Here is a 20,938-nt window from a genome sequence, read left to right on the forward strand (position 1 = left end):
CGCCAAAGGTCAAAATAATTATTTTGTGTGTGCACAAAATTTTAATGAAAAACAGTATCCACTTAGCGGTATTTACATTTTGACTATTTTAATAGGTGTACTATGGGGATGAACATTTTATAGGACACTGGTTATAGTAAATGGACTAGGAGAAAATTAAATCATTTTGAAATGAAATTGAACTTGGACTTGTTTCCAGTGTTCTTGCTATAATGTCCAACTGGTGATTGATTTTCAAAAGTAGATAGTTGAATGCAGATTGGTCTTACTGCATACAAAAAACATAATGACACGAAAACTGGCTATTTTGCCAGCAACTGGCTTTTAATGAGAACACTAGCTAATACAGTCTTGACTAATAATTGTACAGATTATAATGGTGAATTGGTCAATATTTTGGGTAAAGTAACACTCCGTATAACATTGTTCCTTTTTGGTTTAATGAGCCTAAAACATTTACCGTTCATTAATGATAATTAGATTATCATCAATTATATTAATTCATTAATGATTATACAAATATACAATAATTTGTTTTCGGTGATTTTTTTTGTTCACTTTTACTGCCAAATATACGGTCAATACAGGCTGTTTCCCCTTGATAAAATGTGCCTTAGTTTCCCCAAAAAACCCAAGCCTGGGGAATGTATTCCCAATTTCAATACAAATGATGCGATATTTTCCCAATTCATAAAGGAACAGGCTTTTGTAAATTTTAGGTAACAAAAACACTGGTTTCGTTTATAATGAAATGAAAAAAAAGACTTATAAAAGGTCTACATACATCAATAGATATATTTTGTTAAATGAGAACAGGCCCTGTGCTAATAGTAAATGATTTACTATGGTATATATACTAACACGGATATATGAGCGACGTGAATACTGTTGACATTTAAAAGTTGGTATTACTTAGCCTAGCTTGAACTATCGGCTTCCGTTACCACAACTCTCATTAGGCAGTAATTAAATCATGGTAATATATTTCGTATCCTGAAAGCTTCTATATTTATTCCTGAACGGTTGCAGAAGATGCTATCACAATTTTCGGATATATTTTGTTTTCTAGTGGCAAAATATACAGAAACAATTTTTACTAGAAAACAATGATAATACTTTTTGCATATGCAGTATGTTTAAAATGGACTTAGAATATAAATATGATTTATAATGGCTTTCAATACTAATTGATAGACTGATGTTTGTAAAAAAAATCAATTAAAAAAATAAAACATTGTTGTGACCTGGATAAAATGAACAGTTATGGAAATAAAACAAAATTATTGTAAACTGGATAAAATGAACATTTATGGAAAATAAAACAAAATGATTGTAAACTGGATAAAATAAACATTTACGGAAAATAAAACAAAATTATTGTGAATCAGAAAAAATGAACAGTTATGGAAAATAAAACAAAATTGTTGTGAACTGGATAAAATGAACAGTTATTGAAAATAAAACAAAATTGTTGTGAACTGGATAAAATGGACAGGTATGGAAAATAAAACAAAATTAAATATTTCTTTTACTGAACGGACAATTTTAGAGATAAGTTTTAAGACTGCTCATTACAGCTCTTCAGAAAATATTTTCAGGAATTAAAAAAAAAAAGTTAAGGATCAGATCTTTTATTGACTGTAATGCCTGAGCTAGAGTCTATTTCTAAGATCGCGGTGTTGTAATCCTGCTATTTGGCAGCCATGCATGAAATTTTCCCACATCTGTTACATACTCCTGGATACAGCTGGTTGATTGATCAGCTAGTTAGCTGTAAAGAACAAATGACACCTTTGTTTGGTCTGCCTCTTGGATAAACCCCCTGAAGCTGTACCGTGCTGTTATTCATGAGCATACTTCCATGGTAATGTTTGTATGAAAATCAATGTTAGGTATTTCCCATAGAAAGTGTGGGCAACAGAAGTTTGAAGCTTTATGTAATGTGTCAGGAGAGATTTGTGTTAATGTGTTGTGCTGGGGAAGATAACATACATTGGAAGTTAAATTTCTCTGGTTTTTGTTCGGGAATATGAGGAAAATGTATCGAGACTCCAAGAATTATAGCATAAGTTAAAAAGGTAAGTGTTTACCAGCTTTAAGCTCAACTACAAACTACCAGCTGTCTGAGTCCCAAAGTATTGTATTTGTAAACAAATGTTATCAAAGTTTATATAAGGGAACAGAATATATTATACCTTCAAGCTAGCCGTAAATGAATTTAAGTTACCAGATACAATAGACATTTAGTTTAATACTGCTGTTGTATATATTCCTTTTTATAAATATGGAAATGATTATGTGACATTTTATTTTTTATTTGTTAAGGTTTATGGTAGAAGAATGGGGCTATATCTTTGACATAAGTAGCCCCCCTCCTCCATTTGAGAAAAATAGGGTGCGGCGTGTGACCCTAACTATTCTAAAACAGCAATTATCAGCTAGCTGTGTTCCCTCCTCCTTCTCCTGTCCATGTATATCATAAATCATAACAACTCCAGAATGTTTTGTAGAAAGTGTACAAAATGGTCCATACCCTTGTCAGAGTCATACAAAGTGGTCCAGACCCTTGTCTGTAGTCATACTAAGTGGTCCAGACCCTCGTCTGTAGTCATACTTAGTGGTCCAGACCCTTGTCTGTAGTCATACTAAGTGGTCCAGACCCTTGTCCATATCATACAAAGTGGTCCAGATCCTCCCTCGTACATAACTATATACAAGCCATACTTAGTGGACCCATCACTGGTACATCATAAGAACCAAGTGATCCAATCCTTCCCTGGAACAGTGTCCAGGTATAGACTTAAGGTAAGGCCAAAGGCTGAGGTGAACAATGCTCAGACTAGGTCCATACATCATGGATAGACCTAAGCTTAAGTCTTCAATTGTTTTATTTTGACCCACTCATATCTCATTTAACATTTAAATTACTCAAAACCAGAATAAATGATGAATAGTCTGCCACAATTTTTCCTTGTCTTGGAATAACACTTTTCAGATTTGTGACGTCACATGTCAGACATCTCTTCTCCTATATGTAAGCAACAGGCTAGGACAGGATTCAAACCCATGATCTCCAATCATAATACTGTTGCTCTATTCCTAATAAACCAACTATCAGAGTGGAGAATTTGCAACAGGCAAATTGTATTTTTAGAATGTGGCCAGTAAGAGATTTACAGACCTGCAAATTGGAAATACTCTGACCTACTTTTAGTAACAGTCTGTAATACTTTTTCTAGACTTAGAATATGGTCTGTAATGTATTTACGGTGTACAAACTGGTCACATGATGCTATTCCTCTAGTTAGAGTAAGAAATTAGAAACAGCCAACAGGCATAAAATAACAAGTCATCTAGATCCTTACTGTTCCAGACTTTCATTCCAGTGATCAAGACCCTCACTGAGTACATTACTTGTAACAAGTGCTTCAGACCCTCACAGGGTACATCACCAGTAAAAAGTGGCCCAGAGGTTCAGACCTGCACTCCAGTGGTCCAGACCCTCACTGGGTACATCAAAAGTAACAAGTTGCCCAGAGGTTCAGACCTGCTCTCCAGTGGTCCAGACCCTCACTGGGTAAATCAAAAGTAACAAGTTGCCCAGAGGTTAAGACCTGCACTCCAGTGGTCCAGACTTTATTGGTCCAGACCTTCTCTGCAGTGGTCAAGACCCTCACTGCACATCAAAAGTGGTCCAGACCTTTTCTCTTTCATCACCAGTAACATGTGTTCCAGATCTTCACTCTACTGGTCCAGATCCGTTTTGTCACATCACCAGTAACAAGTGGTCCAGACTTCTAAGAATCGTGGCAGGAAAAGAAATAGTAGTGTTCTAAGATACATAATTAATCAAGGTAGCTAAATCTAATTATTTACCTGGCATTCCTTAACGACCACTTCTGGATGATATGTAAATATTTCATGAGGTTAGCCCTGTGCCTGTGTACCTGGAAAGTTAATCAATGTTTACCTGACTTATATCATAGGTATGACCATCTGCTAGGGAAGGGATCAGAAATCAATTCAGCAGTGGGTTACTTCTACACTAGACACAAGACGGCATTCAGGATTACTTTAATTGATGTACATGAAGTGACGAAGATGCTGGTGATTTATATTTCAAGGGATATTTAATAAATCAAGAAACAGTTGGATTATTATTGCATATAAGGTAAGTTACATGTTGGCTTAATTGTAATCAGAGTTTGGCCTGTCTTGGTGTAGTACTGTACCCATGTGTGCAGTAATTGCTAGGATAAACATGCATGTTCTGAGAAGTTATATATTTATCAAGATGGCGTTGTTAAATTCTATCAGAAAATGCATCCTTAGTCATCACTCAATAACATAACATTGTAAGAGATATACTGTAATATATTACGCACAAAACTTCACAAAATGTAATGAGGACATTTCAGAAAATTCCGGTACCATGACGTGTTAAATGAATCGTGTGGATAGATACAATAACAGAAATTATGAGAAATAACTAGTCTTTATTCTTATCATGCCACCATATTCACCTGACCTCAGCTGTTGCGAGGATGTTAAACTCATAACAAAAAACTTGTTATGCCATATATATATACCTTAACAAATGAAAACACCACTTCCCAGGTTTACGAAAATTTAAATTGCGCACATCTTCTCAAAGCAAGCATTCATATTCATGTGTGCCTTTCAAATATGTCACCAATTCTTGTGTAGTATGAGCACAAAAATGCATGACCAGACCAGGATTGAAACCTAGGACCCGCTGAAATCTAGTGGACAGTCTACCAATTGAGCTACCTGGTCACCCCTGCTTGACCCAGTCCATTTCTGCTGCACTTGTGTACCATATATGACATAAATTCTTTTGTTGTACCCTTTCAAATATCATCAATCGGTTTTGTTATGCTTGTTATTACCATCCCTAGTAGCCATTTACAGACCAAATCTTAATGTGGAACTATTTTCTCACATGTCACAGAGTACCATAGATATGTACAATGTATTAGGTTTTTATGCACCCACCATAACATGGGGGTGAGGGGTGCATGTAGTATTGCCCATATCTGTCCCATCCTGTCCCGTCCCATCGTGTTTCAACCGATCAAAGTTTATACAGATTTCTGAAGTATGATAATACCTCGAATGTGTACATATTTCAGGGTGTTTATGTTAAAATCAAAGTCGTTATAACTATTTATAGAACATTATCAAACACTTAAACTAATACAAATGCAGAAATTTTGATTTGAAAAAAAATGGCAAAATTAGCATCATGTAACCGATGTACGCTATATACAGTAGTTGAGTCATTCTGAAAGAAGAAAAAATGTTTAAAAAGCTGAACAAAAATGTTGGTGTTCCAAAGAGTTGTTTATTTTATCGTTTATCATAAGGCCATAAATAGATTATCTGTCTTTCTAGTTGTCCAATTTTTACAAACTTTTTTAAGCCACTCACAGTCATTATCTGCGAATATTCAATTACATTATCAATCGTGGTTGATTTTGATTGGGTGAACTTTAAATCTACATCATTGACAGAAGAAAGGTACAGGGGATCGTTGGAATTAGATATATACATGTAGCAAAAGGCTTACATTTCTGGTTTATAACCTGTTGGACATCTGGAGGTGTCATAAAAAGCCAATATACAGCGTTGTGCAGTGTATTACCTTTCTTTTATTATGATTACATGTATGCGTATGTAACAAGCAAAAATTTACTGCTCTTTCTAGTCAACATAAAAAATGCTGAATAAGATTACTTCTGATGGAAGCATATATGTGACTGTTTCAATATTGTGCATAAAAAGGTCATATTGATTATTTAGTGTAAATAATGCATTGCTTGTATTATTAACTGTACTATTCATGTAATTATTTCATGTGCTCATGACTATAGAAAGCAAACCAGTTCTTTCAACTGAGGGGGCAAAAGTTACAAATCCAAATGTGTTGAAAGTTGATGAATAACAATTCCATGATGTTTTCAGTGCATTTAGTCAGAGCCCTTTATTCACAGAGACAGTTTAAGAACAAATTAAATATAGCTCAACAAGGTTCTCATACCTGCCAACCCCGGTTATACTAAAAGAGGGTGATGACCCGCGATGGCTTTTTTCGCAACAAATATAAGAAAAATTGATATTAAATTATTTATAACTTAAATATTTTAATGATGTAAAAGTTACATTCTACATTCATTGAACTGTTCTTCCAGCAGATCTAGCTGAATAAGAACGGTTCTTTTGAAAGAATCTCTTCAGAATGTATATTTACTGACTCATCTACAAACTATGGTTTATTTTTTTACTAGCCTTAATAAACAATAGACTACGTTAATCACGGTACTTTTGATGGTTGTTCTAATTTTCAGTGTGATCAATATATGATTAATAGTCTGCCTATCCTTCAGGACGTAGTCTAATGTCTAAATAATGAGAAATGTTGGGCAATTACCCAATATATGATTGCTTTGACCTACTTGCAGAGTTTTGTAATATTTCACCTTCACCGATACTATTGCTACTGGGCTGAGGGATAGGGAATACCTACACGTAATGAAAATAACATTTCAATTTTACTTTGTTTAAAGGATTGTTGTGAATTCTAAACAGTTTCATTAAGTAAAGGATGAAAATTTACTGTTGGAAATGATATATTTTCATAAAAAGTTACTATAAACAATTATGTAGAAATAAATAAAGTTATTGGTAAACCAACACATGTTAGTATAAGGTAAGGAGATCCAACGTCCTTTGGGTAGTGGTCAGTCAATGTACCGGTGTAGGGATCCCAGGTGGTAAGGAGATCTAACGTCCTGTGGGTAGTGGTCGGTCAATGTACCGGTGTAGGGATCCCAGGTGGTAAGGAGGTCTAACGTCCTGTGGGTAGTGGTCAGTCAATGCACCGGTATAGGGATCCCAGGTGGTAAGGAGGTCTAACGTCCTGTGGGTAGTGGTCAGTCAATGTACCGGTGTAGGGATCCCAGGTGGATACCGAAGTATTCAAGTAGAGCTATAAACAATTATAAAATTTCTTAACTGTTAACTGGGGATCCAGGAGTAAAACTCAACCTTAACAATAATGTTTCATTTTATCTGCATTTTATACAGTTAGTCTAGAGAGGGATATTATGAACCAGCTAATGCAGTTATAAGTCAAGGTTGCTGTTGTCATTAGTGTAAAAAGATGACAGCTCTAATTATCTTGACAAATTGGTGTTGTTTAAAAAACTTTTCAGATTATAATTGACCAACATTATATTTAAAACTTTTTGTTTGTACTAAATGCTAACCGATCTAACTGACCAGTATGGTTACTGTCAGTGGTATGTGGAACACCCTTTGTGAGTGTAAGAGAAGACCACTCCCATTCAGGTCTTCAGAAGTCATTCCAGGTGTTCCCACCACTCCCTTTGGTGTTCTATTATGTATAGGGGTGGGGGTATGTGCAATGCTATCTGATGATTTCACCTGGCCATTACACACAGGTGAGGCAGGCCTGTGAACACCCTGTACCAGATACTCAGTTTAGCGCCAACACCCATCTTCATTATCCATTGATGGTTTATTGACTTTGTATAGACGTACAATGGGTGGTTATCGTACCAGATGGTGTCTCTGATCATTATGGTGTGGAGACAAGTATGATTCATGGTAGAGGGTAAAGATTTTATATACCTGTCTCTCTTGTAGGCAATTTCCTTTAATACAAAGATGATTTGACAAAGCTATAAAGTAAATATAGGATTATTATATACCATCAGATTAAGAACCTGCAGTTCTCAAGTTTGGCTTCTTAAAGCGTAATTGGTGCATTGGCTTCAGTTAGCGACGTATTTAAATGAAACAAACTGCATACTGATTACACATTAACTAGTGGCATTACACAAATATGTCAAACATAGTCCCTACATCATCCATAACATCTTTATCTGGCCTTGTTAGCTTTTGAAATAACCCAAAGTAAGTTATGTGTACATATATGTTACATTACAAAGTTAACAAACTTATTCACAGCAAACAAAACGTCACTCTGCCAGATGTTTTTTTTAGTTTTAAAAGAAATTTTGTTGAGGTGACAAAGTTTAAAAGAATGGTATAAGCTATTATTTTAACTAAAAACTATGTTCGAGCCTGCAGGTACGAAAACTGCTCTTACAAATACCTATATGGGTAAAATATATATGTGGTGAGCTGAACCTGTTTATACTGGACACTTTATAAAGGCCATCAGATTAATCTGTCCTTTATATAAACTGTACTTTGTAGAATATGCATATACATGTATATTGAACCCTACACTAGAGGGGACACATATAGACTCTGATATAAACCATCAGATTGACCTGTCTATACTGTATTCTGTGTACATCAGAACATGTTTATATTGAACCTCTGGCTAGAGGTCTCGGGTTAATCTCTGTATAATGGGCCCTGTACATGTACAACTGTACCTCTGGCAATAGGGAACATTAAAAGACTCTGTTATAAGGCCACCAGATTAACCTTTCTATACTGGACCCTGTATACAATAGAGCATGTTTATAAATTGAACCCCTGGCTGTATGAGACATTTATAGACTGGCTGTTATAAGGCCACCAGATTAACGTTTCTATACCAGACCCTGTATACAATAGAGCATGTATATATATTGAACCCCTGGCTGTATGAGATATTTATAGACTGGCTGTTATAAGGCCACCAGATTAACCTTTCCATACCAGACCCTGTATACAATAGAGCATGTTTATATATTGAACCCCTGGCTGTATGAGACATTTATAGACTGGCTGTTATAAGGCCACCAGATTAATCTCTCAATAAGATTTGGCCCCTTTGTACAATAGAACATGTTTATATCGGACTCCTGACTGACAAATATAGACTTTGTTATAAGGCCAACCTGTCTCGCTACATACAGAAAGAATTAGACATTTTTTGGGTTCAAAATGAAGACGAATCCAATCCCCTCCTAAATATCGTCCAAATTGAACTAATTTAAGGTACTATGTTAAAATTGCCAATTTAAAAAGAAACAAGGAAACAGTTTTCTTAACTGGACAAATGAGTTAATAAAAATTCAGCAGTCATACATGGTAAATGCAGGTAGCTGAAAAATCACTAACCTACATCTTTGTGAATTTAATTTGATTATTCTAGTGGTTCTTTTTAATAATAATGCTAGAACATGTACTGTATACTGAGACATTTTTCCTGCAGTTTAGTTTTGCCTTCTTTGCCCTCTGTTATAAACAACATAATATATAAAAGAAGACACACAGTAATTGTGATGATGCAAGAGGCCCTGAGAGCCTGTACCTGCATAGTTAAGCAATAATTATGTAATAAATGGTTAAATATGCAGGTACAGGCTCTCTGGGCCTCTTGCATCATCGCAATTACTGTACATCTTCCTTTATATATTATGTCAAAATTTCCCCCGACTGTGGTAGTGCTCTGGAAATTCTTTATTTTCGCTGTCCATATAGAGTTCCATTGTTTTTTGTTAGGGAACATAAATTTGTTAAAAAAATAGGAGGCCATGGTGGCTGAATGGTTAAGGTGTCTTGACATTGTGATCACTAGCCCTCCACCACTACGTCGCAGGTGCCAGGCCTGCATGGGTCAGTGGCCAGGTACTGACCGTAGGTCGGTGGTTTTTCACCTGGTACACTGGTTTTCTTCCATCTCTAAAACCTATCACGTTCTTCAGTGACCATATATGTGTGCATATTAACTGTAATGTAAGAATGTATAGATTCAGAGTATACATGAAACTATTGAAAATAAACTACCCACAAAAATCAATAATTTTACAGGAACAAGGATTTATTTCAGTTACACTGCAAAAAATAGGTTGATACAGGATTAGAGCAGGAAGAACATTGGATTCCAGGTTATGAATATGCTATGCTACTTGGGATTACATGTTTGCCAATATAAATATATATGTATCTGATATATGCAGCTTTAGCTAATGTATAACAAACCAGAGTTCACTTCATACATATGTATTCATGTTGTTCAGGTAAGGCAGGACAGTGTGATACAATACGTCAATGATCAGTGGACGTTAAAAATACCTGTGCTACGTACACTTGATATTTACAGCAGGTTTCCACAGCTAACATACATATTGGCTCCATCTGTTGCTTCACTGGAAAATGATGATCAGGTTTCCGCGTGGCTATTGTTGAATTCCTACGACTGTGTTGTATGGCAAGACGAGAGTTCTGTTAGGAGCATATGTAAATAATTGATAGATCTGTATCTCGTTACTGTATATTACACAGGTGAAACACTACTATGGGTATTTGTGGTGTGTGTAAGGTCAAATATTGAACCTTTTATTTATTAGAAATGATATCATTTGCCGAGTACTATACAGTGAAGCAGGACAGGCCCTGTCGATGACCAGGTAACTAAAGTGATTGGAGTGTCCGTCTAGAGTTTGGAGGGCCCACATTTGAACCTTGGTCTGACTCAGTTGCATTTCCCTTATGTTACATAGTGTAACTTGTTTTTAAGATACAGCAATTGTTTAGGATTTAAGAGATTGAGTCCTTCGATTCTCTGCTTTCTTAAAACTGTTCTCATGCCCAAACTTTGATTCCTAATTTAGATGAGAAGTGTACATTTTTAAATTATTTATAGCTTAAAATTCTGTAGGTGTTCAACCTTAACTTGTAGATAAATAATGTTCTCAGGCTCAGTACTAACTTTATAATCCCATCTCATGGACTTTGATTGCCACATCATATAGTATAGCTTTGTAGCAGAACTGAACTGGGTCAATCCAGTTTGGAGAGTCCCGAGTTCAAACCCTGATCAGCTGGCTGTTGCATTTCTCTTCCATCTGTGTACACGACTTTTCCCAGACACCATTACCTTGTGTCTAGGAAGTAGGATTAGGGCTCCCCTCATGGTTTACTAAGGTGTGAACACCCAAAAAATACCTTAAAGCAGTGCAGAATTTCCGTGTGGCATTTGATATTTTACTGTGATTTTACTTTGGTGCTGCCGTATTTGGTTATTTATGCACTACTATAACCAAGTATTTACGCCTTGGTGGTAAAATCCATATTAGCCCAGTACTAATTCGAGCTGTTTGGGCCCTAAAAGTATGCACGTTTCAGTTTCATATCTCCAAAAACTTACAGCAGGTTTGTTATAAGTAAAACATTTTATCCCTGTAAAGGAATTCAGGGGGATATATAGCAATCATTGAATTTGTCTGTGTACATTTCTTGTCCGGATGCTAACTTCAGAATGCATAAGAACAGAAAGCTTGTACTTATGGGTTAAGTTGCAGAAGAGGAAGAACTATTAATTTGGTGGGTGGTTCTTAACAGGTCAAGGTCACTGATACTGAAAACAGAATTGTATGACTCAAAAAAATTAACATCTTGACAAATTATTGACTGGATAACTTCAGTATATATATTTTTTTATATTTTGCATATATCCCTTTCATCTTTTACTTTATTTCAATCCCGATAGATTCTTTATTAGTCAAGAGCAGTACAAATATTGTCACTTTTGTTTATGTTTCTCAATACACAAATACGTCTAATCTCTTCCTGTATCCAGTTTAATATGTTGATGCTTTATTTGGTTTAGCAATATATAATTTTAGATTTAATTCTTTTGAGAACAAAGTTTAGTGTATTTATCTGAATTTGATCATTTTCACCGATTAAATTATGACTTTAACATATATCTTGAAGTAATTGAAGCCTGTCAGGATACCACACCCATGTCCTAAATACTTTTAACATTGATTGTATACCCTTATGACTGTATATAGTTAATGATTATCCGTCAAAAAACAGATGAAGCTGACTCAAACCTACATAACACATTTGAATATGAATGTTAAACCGCTGACAGATCTATTGTTTGGATTACGTATGTTTACTAATTATGGTTCCAGCTGTTCTAAATCTGAATATTAAATATTTGCTGTAAGATCAATGTGTATTGCATCAATTCCATCTACGTACCAGCAGTATATTCAATTACCGATGTTAATGTAAAACAATGTCATGCCAATATTATATCAACTCTATAAGTCCTGGGCCCTGACGTGGTTCAAAGCAGTTTCACCACCATTTTATGCAAAGCTTTCATCTTGTATATTTTGAAATACATTTAAATTCAAAACTGAAACTGATTTTAAGTTTTAAGCTCACCTGGCCTGAAGGACAGAGGGGAGGGGCCCAATAAGGGAAGCAAAGATAATTTTTAAAATACTTTTCCTTCAGTTCAATTAAGGGGATTTCATTAAATTTTCTTTAGAGCATCTTCGACCCAAGGAGGCACAGTGCTGTAGAAAAATAACCCAANGGGGGGGGGGGGGGGGGGGGGGGGGGCATATTTGAAAATACATGTAGAGGTCAATTTTTAAAATCCTATTCCTTGAGTATTGGTTAGAGTATTTTAGCCAAATTTGATCTGGAGCATGCTTGCGACAAAGGGACACATAACTTAGTGAAAAGAGATCTTAGGGTGTTGTTCCTGTGAGGCAAAAGGGCAGGCACAACGGATGAAATGGAGGTAAATCATTAAAATCCTATTCCTTGAGTTTGGGTAAAACGTTCCCCTGGGAGAGAAGGGCTGGTCCATAGATGACATGATTTTGTTTAAATCAGCTCGGAGGAATCCTTGGATCAAAGGACTCAACGTTGTATAAATGGAGGGTTTGGCACCCCCGTCCACCTTGCCCCAATCTTGGGGCAGAGGGGGCGGGGCCCAAGAAGTGCAAGAGAGGTACGGAGGTACATCTTTAAAATCCTTCTCTCCCCATATGATTGAAGGAATATGAACCAAGGATTATATCTCACACCAGGAAAAGTATGAATACACCTCTCCAGGGTAAGGTATGGCTGCACTGTTTGCAAATAGGCCCGCCCTGATTGTGATATATACAATTATATAGACTCATTACAAAACGGTGCTTGTTACAACTTATCAGCTCATCAGGCTCAAATGGCCAAGTGAAATGTTGCAATCCATTGCCATCCGTCGACTGTTGTCAGTCAACTTTCACTTTAAACAACATATTCTCAATAACCACTGGAAAGATTTTAATAAAATTTGTATGCAAGTATAATTCCTAGGTGATGGGGAACCAGATTTGCAAAGGTTAAGGGAAAGACCCAAGAGTCATGTTATTTAGCCAGTTACTTCTTTGCATGACATTCAAATGTGTTAAAACACCCAAAAGACTTCTTTTAAATAACCAGAAGGTTTTAGACAGGTCTTTCATTAGACTCTTAAGGGTGTCTTTCTGTCTCCCAAAAATAGCTGACTCTTGCATTTGAAAGGACATGTGTTTTGATTCTCCAAAATAAAGGGGGAAATCATTTTGACTCCTAAAATTGCTAAATGCCAAAAGTAAATTGAAAGCCCTGTTTAGTCATAATATTTAGCCTGTAGCTTGCTGACATCACATGGAGTGCTACACAGTATGTGAAATGAAATGACCTTGACCTATAGTTAAGGTGGCAAATTTGTACATCACTCTAATGACTTTGTCTGAAGAACTAAATGGACTAGAATCATGGTGGTAGGTAGGTGGTTTGCTAGCATATATAAACAGTACTACGTATACAGAGTTTGTGAAATGAAATGACCTTGACATATATTTAAGGTCATAGTGGTCTAATTTGTAGAATAATTTAAACCTCAATTAACTTCTTCTGAGGAACCAAGAGGCTTTAATATAAGGATAATGGTATTTGGTCAGTAACCCGTTGGCTTGGAATGGCCTTTGAAATTCCTGCGTATTAGCTGGAATACAGAAGTGGTGGTCAAAGGAAAAATGTGTGGTTATATACCCCCACTTGAATAAAGTTGGAGGTGCATGTATATAGTATTCATATTGTGCATGTGAGCATCCATTCCTGTTTCTGGCCATTGTTTAAGGTCTGGATGTCATATTTGGTATGTAGGTACATAATGTGAAGGTATGTGTTGTGTCGCATGCCAAACAAACGTCATCACATCAGCTTATTATTGGTAGTATGTGTCTCTAGATGTGTGTTTAGATTTCCTGGTAGGCATGTCTTTCTTTTTATTTTCTCCAGGATGGTGCAGGATAGAAAAATGCTGGTCCCTGTCAACAATCTGCTATTTCCAGGGTACTAACCAAAACTTAGGACTATTCTAGCTCATGTACCACTTTACTGACATTCATGGTTGTGTTTTGTTTCCGTAGTTGCCTGCCCTGAGGGACAATGATGGCCCATTTGACGCTGTGTGCAGTGATCAGTATGGTCGTCCCCTTCATCAGCAGTCAGACCTCGGTCAGTCTACTGGACACGGCCATGATGGTGCAGGAAGGTCAACAATTTGCTATTCGTGTCAACAGGTCGGGAGACTTTGAATCAACTTTCTATGTCATTGTGGCCGTAAGTATATGGCCATATTTTACATTTATTGGCCAGGTATAGTAGAGAAATATAAAACCTTATTATTTCCGGAACTGAAGCCCTAGGGAAAAAGGGCAAGAAATTATTATTATTGAATCAACTTGCAAAGAGATCATATATATCTTTCATCAACTTACTGATATTTCTGTTGAAAAAAATTGCTTTTCTTGAGGATGAAAATTTCTCAAACCATATGCTGATGCAATGCTAGGAAATCTATCTATAGATGCACAAGTTTCCCATTTATTTGGGAAGCTTAACATCAGGTTAATGACATGGACAAATATGGGGCAAAAGTGTTGAGTGTATATCTAAACCACTTCAACATCCAATAAAACATACATGTTGAGATAAATGCTCAGGCATCTGTGACCAAATGTGACACTTTGAATGGGGGCCCACACTGCTGGGAGATATGATGTTGTGTTTCCTAGTCATGTGATCAGGTTTAATTACAGATATAATAGTACTTATCGCATAAGAGCTAAGTTGATTTTTTTCATAGTTTAATCTCCTGCAAATAGCACATCAGATTGATAGGCTTAATAATAATTCATAAGCCAATGTTGATCCAACTTGGTCCTGTAATGGGGGGATGGGGGTATGCATTTAACATTGTTCTAGTGTGTGCAATTGGTGCAAAAAGGTTAACACATATACAGGAAGCAATAATGATTGACTTTGAAAAATGTTCTGTTGTTTTATTGGCTGAAGCATTACTGACATCTCCCTATGCTGTTCTGAGAGCTTTTTAAGTGTATTATTTTCATGCCTAAACCCTCAAAATGAATGGAAAATATCAATAAGCTAAAGGAAGTAGTGTGTTTCAGTTAATGCATATTGGGAAGTTACATGTATATCATAAGTTACTAATAGGAAGTTTTATCATAAGTTACTGTTAAAAAATGACATGTATAATATGTTTTACTCCCAGGTATCCTCCCCTCCTGATACAGACCTGGATTTCATCGGTAGCAGTCACGTGGGTTCATTCAGCCCCGGTGGTCCCAACATCATCTCCGTCATCTTCACTGTCAACAATGATACGATACCAGAGGTAGAGGAGACCTTCACCCTTCAGCTCTCGGTAGTCAACCCAGGGGTCACAGTTCAACAGCCAAGCAAGGCTGCCATCACCATTGCCGCTAACGATGATGCGTATGGGGCCTTCAGCTTCCTTGATGTAAGTGAAGTATCAGAGACGGTATATATCCCTTTTATTTAGCAGACATAAACACAGTATGATGGCTGGAAACTTTGGGAATTACCTAATAAACTTTGAATGGAAATTTATCTATTTCTTTTTAATGTGAACATTTTCAGGTGAGAAACAATATTTGAGGAGTATTTCTAAACATTTTCTTCAGGTTGGTAAGTATGGATTATGAGAAGTTCTTTTTTACACAACCAATAATACGTCACATAGAAAATATTATACATTGTGTAAAAAAGAACTTTTCATAAAAGATATTTGTGGAGCATTTCAAAAAGTTTGGTGTTTATTTCAATGAAGTGAGATCAACTTTGAATTAATATGTATTTAGATTTTGCTTCCAGAAGAACATATTTAATTTCCTAATTTTCCAGTTGAATGCTTTATAGCATAAAGCACTTCAGAAAATGAGAGAGAAAAAAAAACCACAAAAAACCCTGGAAACCTAGGTAGGCAAAAAGGATGTCGAATTTAGAGAAATAGATTTACAAGCTTCGATATGCCATGTTTAAAAAAGTAAAGGTGGTAAGTCCTTAAATACCCAGAGCAACCTGAATGTTTAAGTTACCTATGAAATCGTAAAAAAATATGTTGTTTTGACGTTAAACTTAATTTGTTAACTTTCCTTTTGCAGCAATCACCAATTTTGGTCACAGAGGACATATCGGGTACTACAGATGTATATCTGGGTGTAATCAGGTCTCGAGGCTCGCATGGGGAAATCATAGTTTCTTTCTCAGTGAGTACAATTCTGCTTATGTTGATAAAACGGAACTATCAGTTTAGAAAATCGGTTAAATCTAAGATCATGTTTCATTATCATTGAATTGTCCAACCTCTTGTTGAAAGTTAATAAGCAGTTTCCAAGGAGACAAAATGAAGTGATAATAAATGATCATGGGGTATAAAGTAATTGTTTACAGTAATTCTAAGTAGTGGTTGGGGTCACGAAAAAGTGTAATTATAGAAATAGCCATTGCATAAATTAATATATATATCATTTTAAACGTTGATTTAGAGATGTTGTGTTCCGATATATTCCACCCAAATTATTAGCAAGACTACAAATTTTATCAAATTATACTTAATTCCAGATGATGATCTTTAATACGTAAATATAAGCAATGAAACAGTAGATATGGTATTTCTGTGACTGTAATACGCAGTGATACAGTAGATATGATATTTCTGTGACTGTAATACACAGTGATACAGAAGATATGATATTTCTGTGACTGTAATACACTGCGATACAGTAGATATGATATTTCTGTGACTGTAACACACAGTGATATCGTAGATATGATATTTCCGTGACTGTAATATACAGTGATACAGTAGATATGATATTTCTGGATCACTGTATATTACAGGCACAGAAATATAATATCTACTGTATCACTGTGTATTACAGTCACAGAGATATCATATCTACTGTATCACTGTGTATTAAAGTCACAGAAATATATCTACTGTTACAATAATCACTGTGTTTTACAGTCACAGAAATATCATATCTACTATATCACTGTGTATTACAGTCACAGAAATATCAAATCTACTGTATCACTGTGTATTACAGTCACAGAGATATCATATCTACTGTATCACTGTGTATTAAAGTCACAGAAATATCATATCTACTGTATCACTGCGTATTACAGTCACAGAAATATATCTATTGTATCACTGTGTATTACTGTCACAGAAATATCATGTCTACTATATCACTGTGTATTACAGTCACAGAAATATATCTACTGTATCACTGTATATTACAGGCACAGAAATATAATATCTACTGTATCACTGTGTATTACAGTTACAGAAATATCATATCTACTGTATCACTGCATATATCAGTCACAGAAATATATCTACCGTATCACTGTGTATTACAGTCACAGAAATATATCTACCGTATCACTGTGTATTACAGTCACAGAAATATCAAATCTACTGTATCACTGTGTATTACAGTCACAGTGATATAGTAGATATGATATTTCTGTGACTGTAACACACAGTGATATCGTAGATATGATATTTCCGTGACTGTAATACACTGTGATACAGTAGATATGATATTTCTCTGACTGTAATACACAGTGATACAGTAGATCTATTTCTGTGACTGTAATATACAGTGATATGATATTTCTGTGAGTGTAATACACAGTGATACAGTAGATATGATCTTTCTGTGACTGTAATACACAGTGATACAGAAGATATGATATTTCTGTGACTGTAATACAGAGTGATACAGTAGATATGATATTTCTGTATCTGTAATACACAGTGATGCAGTAGATATGATATTTCTGTGACTGTAATACAGAGTGATACAGTAGATATGATATTTCTGTAACTGTAATACACAGTGATACAGTAGATATATTTATGTGACTGTAATACACAGTGATACAGTAGATATTATATTTCTGTGCCTGTAATATACAGTGATACAGTAGATATATTTCTGTGACCGTAATACACAGTGATACAGTAGATATATTTCTGTGACTGTAATACACAGTGATACGGTAGATATATTTCTGTGACTGATATATGCAGTGATACAGTAGATATGATATTTCTGTAACTGTAATACACAGTGATTTAGCAAGACTACAAATTTTATCAAATTATACTTAATTCCAGATGATGATCTTTAATACGTAAATATAAGCAATGAAACAGTAGATATGGTATTTCTGTGACTGTAATACGCAGTGATACAGTAGGTATGATATTTCTGTGACTGTAATACACAGGGATACAGTAGATATGATATTTCTGTGACTGCAATACACAGTGATACAGTAGATATGATATTTCTGGATCACTGTATATTACAGGCACAGAAATATCATATCTACTGTATCACTGTGCATTACAGTCACAGAAATATCATATCTACTATATCACTGTGTATTACAGTCACAGAAATATCAAATCTACTGTATCACTGTGTATTACAGTCACGGAAATATCATATCTACGGTATCATCATATCTACTGTATCACTGTGTATTACACTCACAGAAATATCATATCTACTGTATCACAGTGTATTACAGTCACGGAAATATCATATCTACGGTATCATCATATCTACTGTATCACTGTGTATTACACTCACAGAAATATCATATCACTGTATATTACAGTCACAGAAATAGATCTACTGTATCACTGTGTATTACAGTCACAGTGATATAGTAGATATGATATTTCTGTGACTGTAATATGCAGTGATACAGTAGATATGATATTTCTGTAACTGTAATACACAGTGATACAGTAGATATTATATTTCTGTGCCTGTAATATACAGTGATCCAGAAATATCATATCTACTGTATCACTGTAATATACAGTGATACAGTAGATATATTTCTGTGACCGTAATACACAGTGATACAGTAGATATATTTCTGTGACCGTAATACACAGTGATACAGTAGATATATTTCTGTGACTGTAATATACAGTGATATGATATTTCTGTGAGTGTAATACACAGTGATACAATAGATATGATATTTCTGTGAGTGTAATACACAGTGATACAGTAGATATGATATTTCTGTGCCTGTAATATACAGTGATACAGTAGATATATTTCTGTGACTGTAATACACAGTGATACAGTAGATATGATATTTCTGTGACTATAATACACAGTGATACAGTAGATAAGATATTTATGTGACTGTAATACGCAGTGATACAGTTGATATGATATTTCTGTGACTGTAATACACAGTAATACAGTTGATATGATATTTCTGTGACTGTAATACACTGTTATACAGTAGATATGATATTTCTGTGACTATAATACACAGTGATACAGTAGATAAGATATTTATGTGACTGTAATACGCAGTGATACAGCAGATATGATATTTCTGTGACTGTAATACACTGTGATACAGTAGATATGATATTTCTCTGACTGTAATACACAGTGATACAGTAGATATGATATTTCTGTGACTATAATACACAGTGATACAGTAGATATGATATTTATGTGACTGTAATACGCAGTGATACAGTAGATATGATATTTCTGTGACTGTAATACACAGTGATACAGTCACAGAAATATATCTACTGTATCACTGTGTATTACACTCACAGAAATATCATATCACTGTATATTACAGTCACAGAAATAGATCTACTGTATCACTGTGTATTATAGTCACAGAAATATCATATCTACGGTATCACTGCATATTATACAGTCACAGAAATATCATATCTGCTGTATCACTGCGTATTACAGTCACATAAATATCTTATCTACTGTATCACTGTGTATTCCATTCACAGAAATATCATATCTACTGTATTACTGTGTATTACAGTCACAGAAATATCATAGCTACTGTATCACTGTGTATTAAAGTCACAGAAATATATCTACTGTTACAATAATCTTTGACTGTGTATTACAGTCACAGAAATAACATATCTATTGTATCACTGTGTATTACAGTCACAGTAATATCATATCTACTGTATCACTGCGTATTACAGTCACATAAATATCTTATCTACTGTATCACTGTGTATTTCAGTCACAGAAATATATCTACTGTTACAATAATCTTTGACTGTGTATTACAGTCACAGAAATATGATATCTACTATATCACTGTGTATTACAGTCACAGAAATATACCTACTGTATCACTGTGTATTACACTCACAGAAATATCATATCACTGTATATTACAGTCACAGAAATAGATCTACTGTATCACTGTGTATTAGATATATTTCTGTGACTGTAATACACAGTGATACAGTAGATATGTTATTTCTGTGACTGTAATACACAGTGATACAGTTGATATGATATTTCTGTGACTGTAATATGAAATGTAATATTTAACAGTAGAACCTCTGTTTTACAGATAAACAGTTCTGACGTTAATGCCCAGCCTGGTCAGGACATCATACCAAGGTCTGGCACCATCTCGTTCAAGGACGGAGAGACCAAGAAATACATAAAACTCGAGATATTGGCAGATGACGTGAGCATATTACACACAGACATGTCACCAAAATAACTTTTTTTGAGTTCCTCCACATTGAGCCTATTTTAGGATTAAAGTACATTAGTGTCTTTTGGTCTGTTAAAGGCTTGTGGTTATTATTCATTCTCCTTTTGATGGCCTACACTAAAAATTTTGAGCCAAGTTTGGACAAATATATACTGATGAAAATCAAGGTCCTTGTTCTATGGCACCAATGTAAACATTTGTAGTAAGTATG

General features: G+C 35.1%; 1 protein-coding gene across 1 annotated transcript in view; it reads left to right on the top strand.

Moving 5' to 3' along the window:
- Positions 1-1,918: 1,918 nt before the first annotated feature.
- Positions 1,919-20,938, top strand: part of LOC110445720 (G-protein coupled receptor 98-like) — a 68,779-nt gene continuing 49,759 nt past the window's right edge. The window contains exons 1-6 of the mRNA XM_021490499.1: positions 1,919-2,078; positions 3,987-4,171; positions 14,217-14,409; positions 15,365-15,613; positions 16,278-16,382; positions 20,578-20,697. Of these exons, the coding sequence (XP_021346174.1) occupies positions 14,236-14,409; positions 15,365-15,613; positions 16,278-16,382; positions 20,578-20,697 (648 nt within the window). The 5' untranslated portion in view covers positions 1,919-2,078; positions 3,987-4,171; positions 14,217-14,235. The remainder of the gene's footprint in view (positions 2,079-3,986; positions 4,172-14,216; positions 14,410-15,364; positions 15,614-16,277; positions 16,383-20,577; positions 20,698-20,938) is intronic.

Source organism: Mizuhopecten yessoensis, unplaced genomic scaffold (genome assembly GCF_002113885.1).
Source record: "Mizuhopecten yessoensis strain PY_sf001 unplaced genomic scaffold, ASM211388v2 scaffold2329, whole genome shotgun sequence".
Lineage (NCBI taxonomy): Eukaryota > Metazoa > Mollusca > Bivalvia > Pectinida > Pectinidae > Mizuhopecten > Mizuhopecten yessoensis.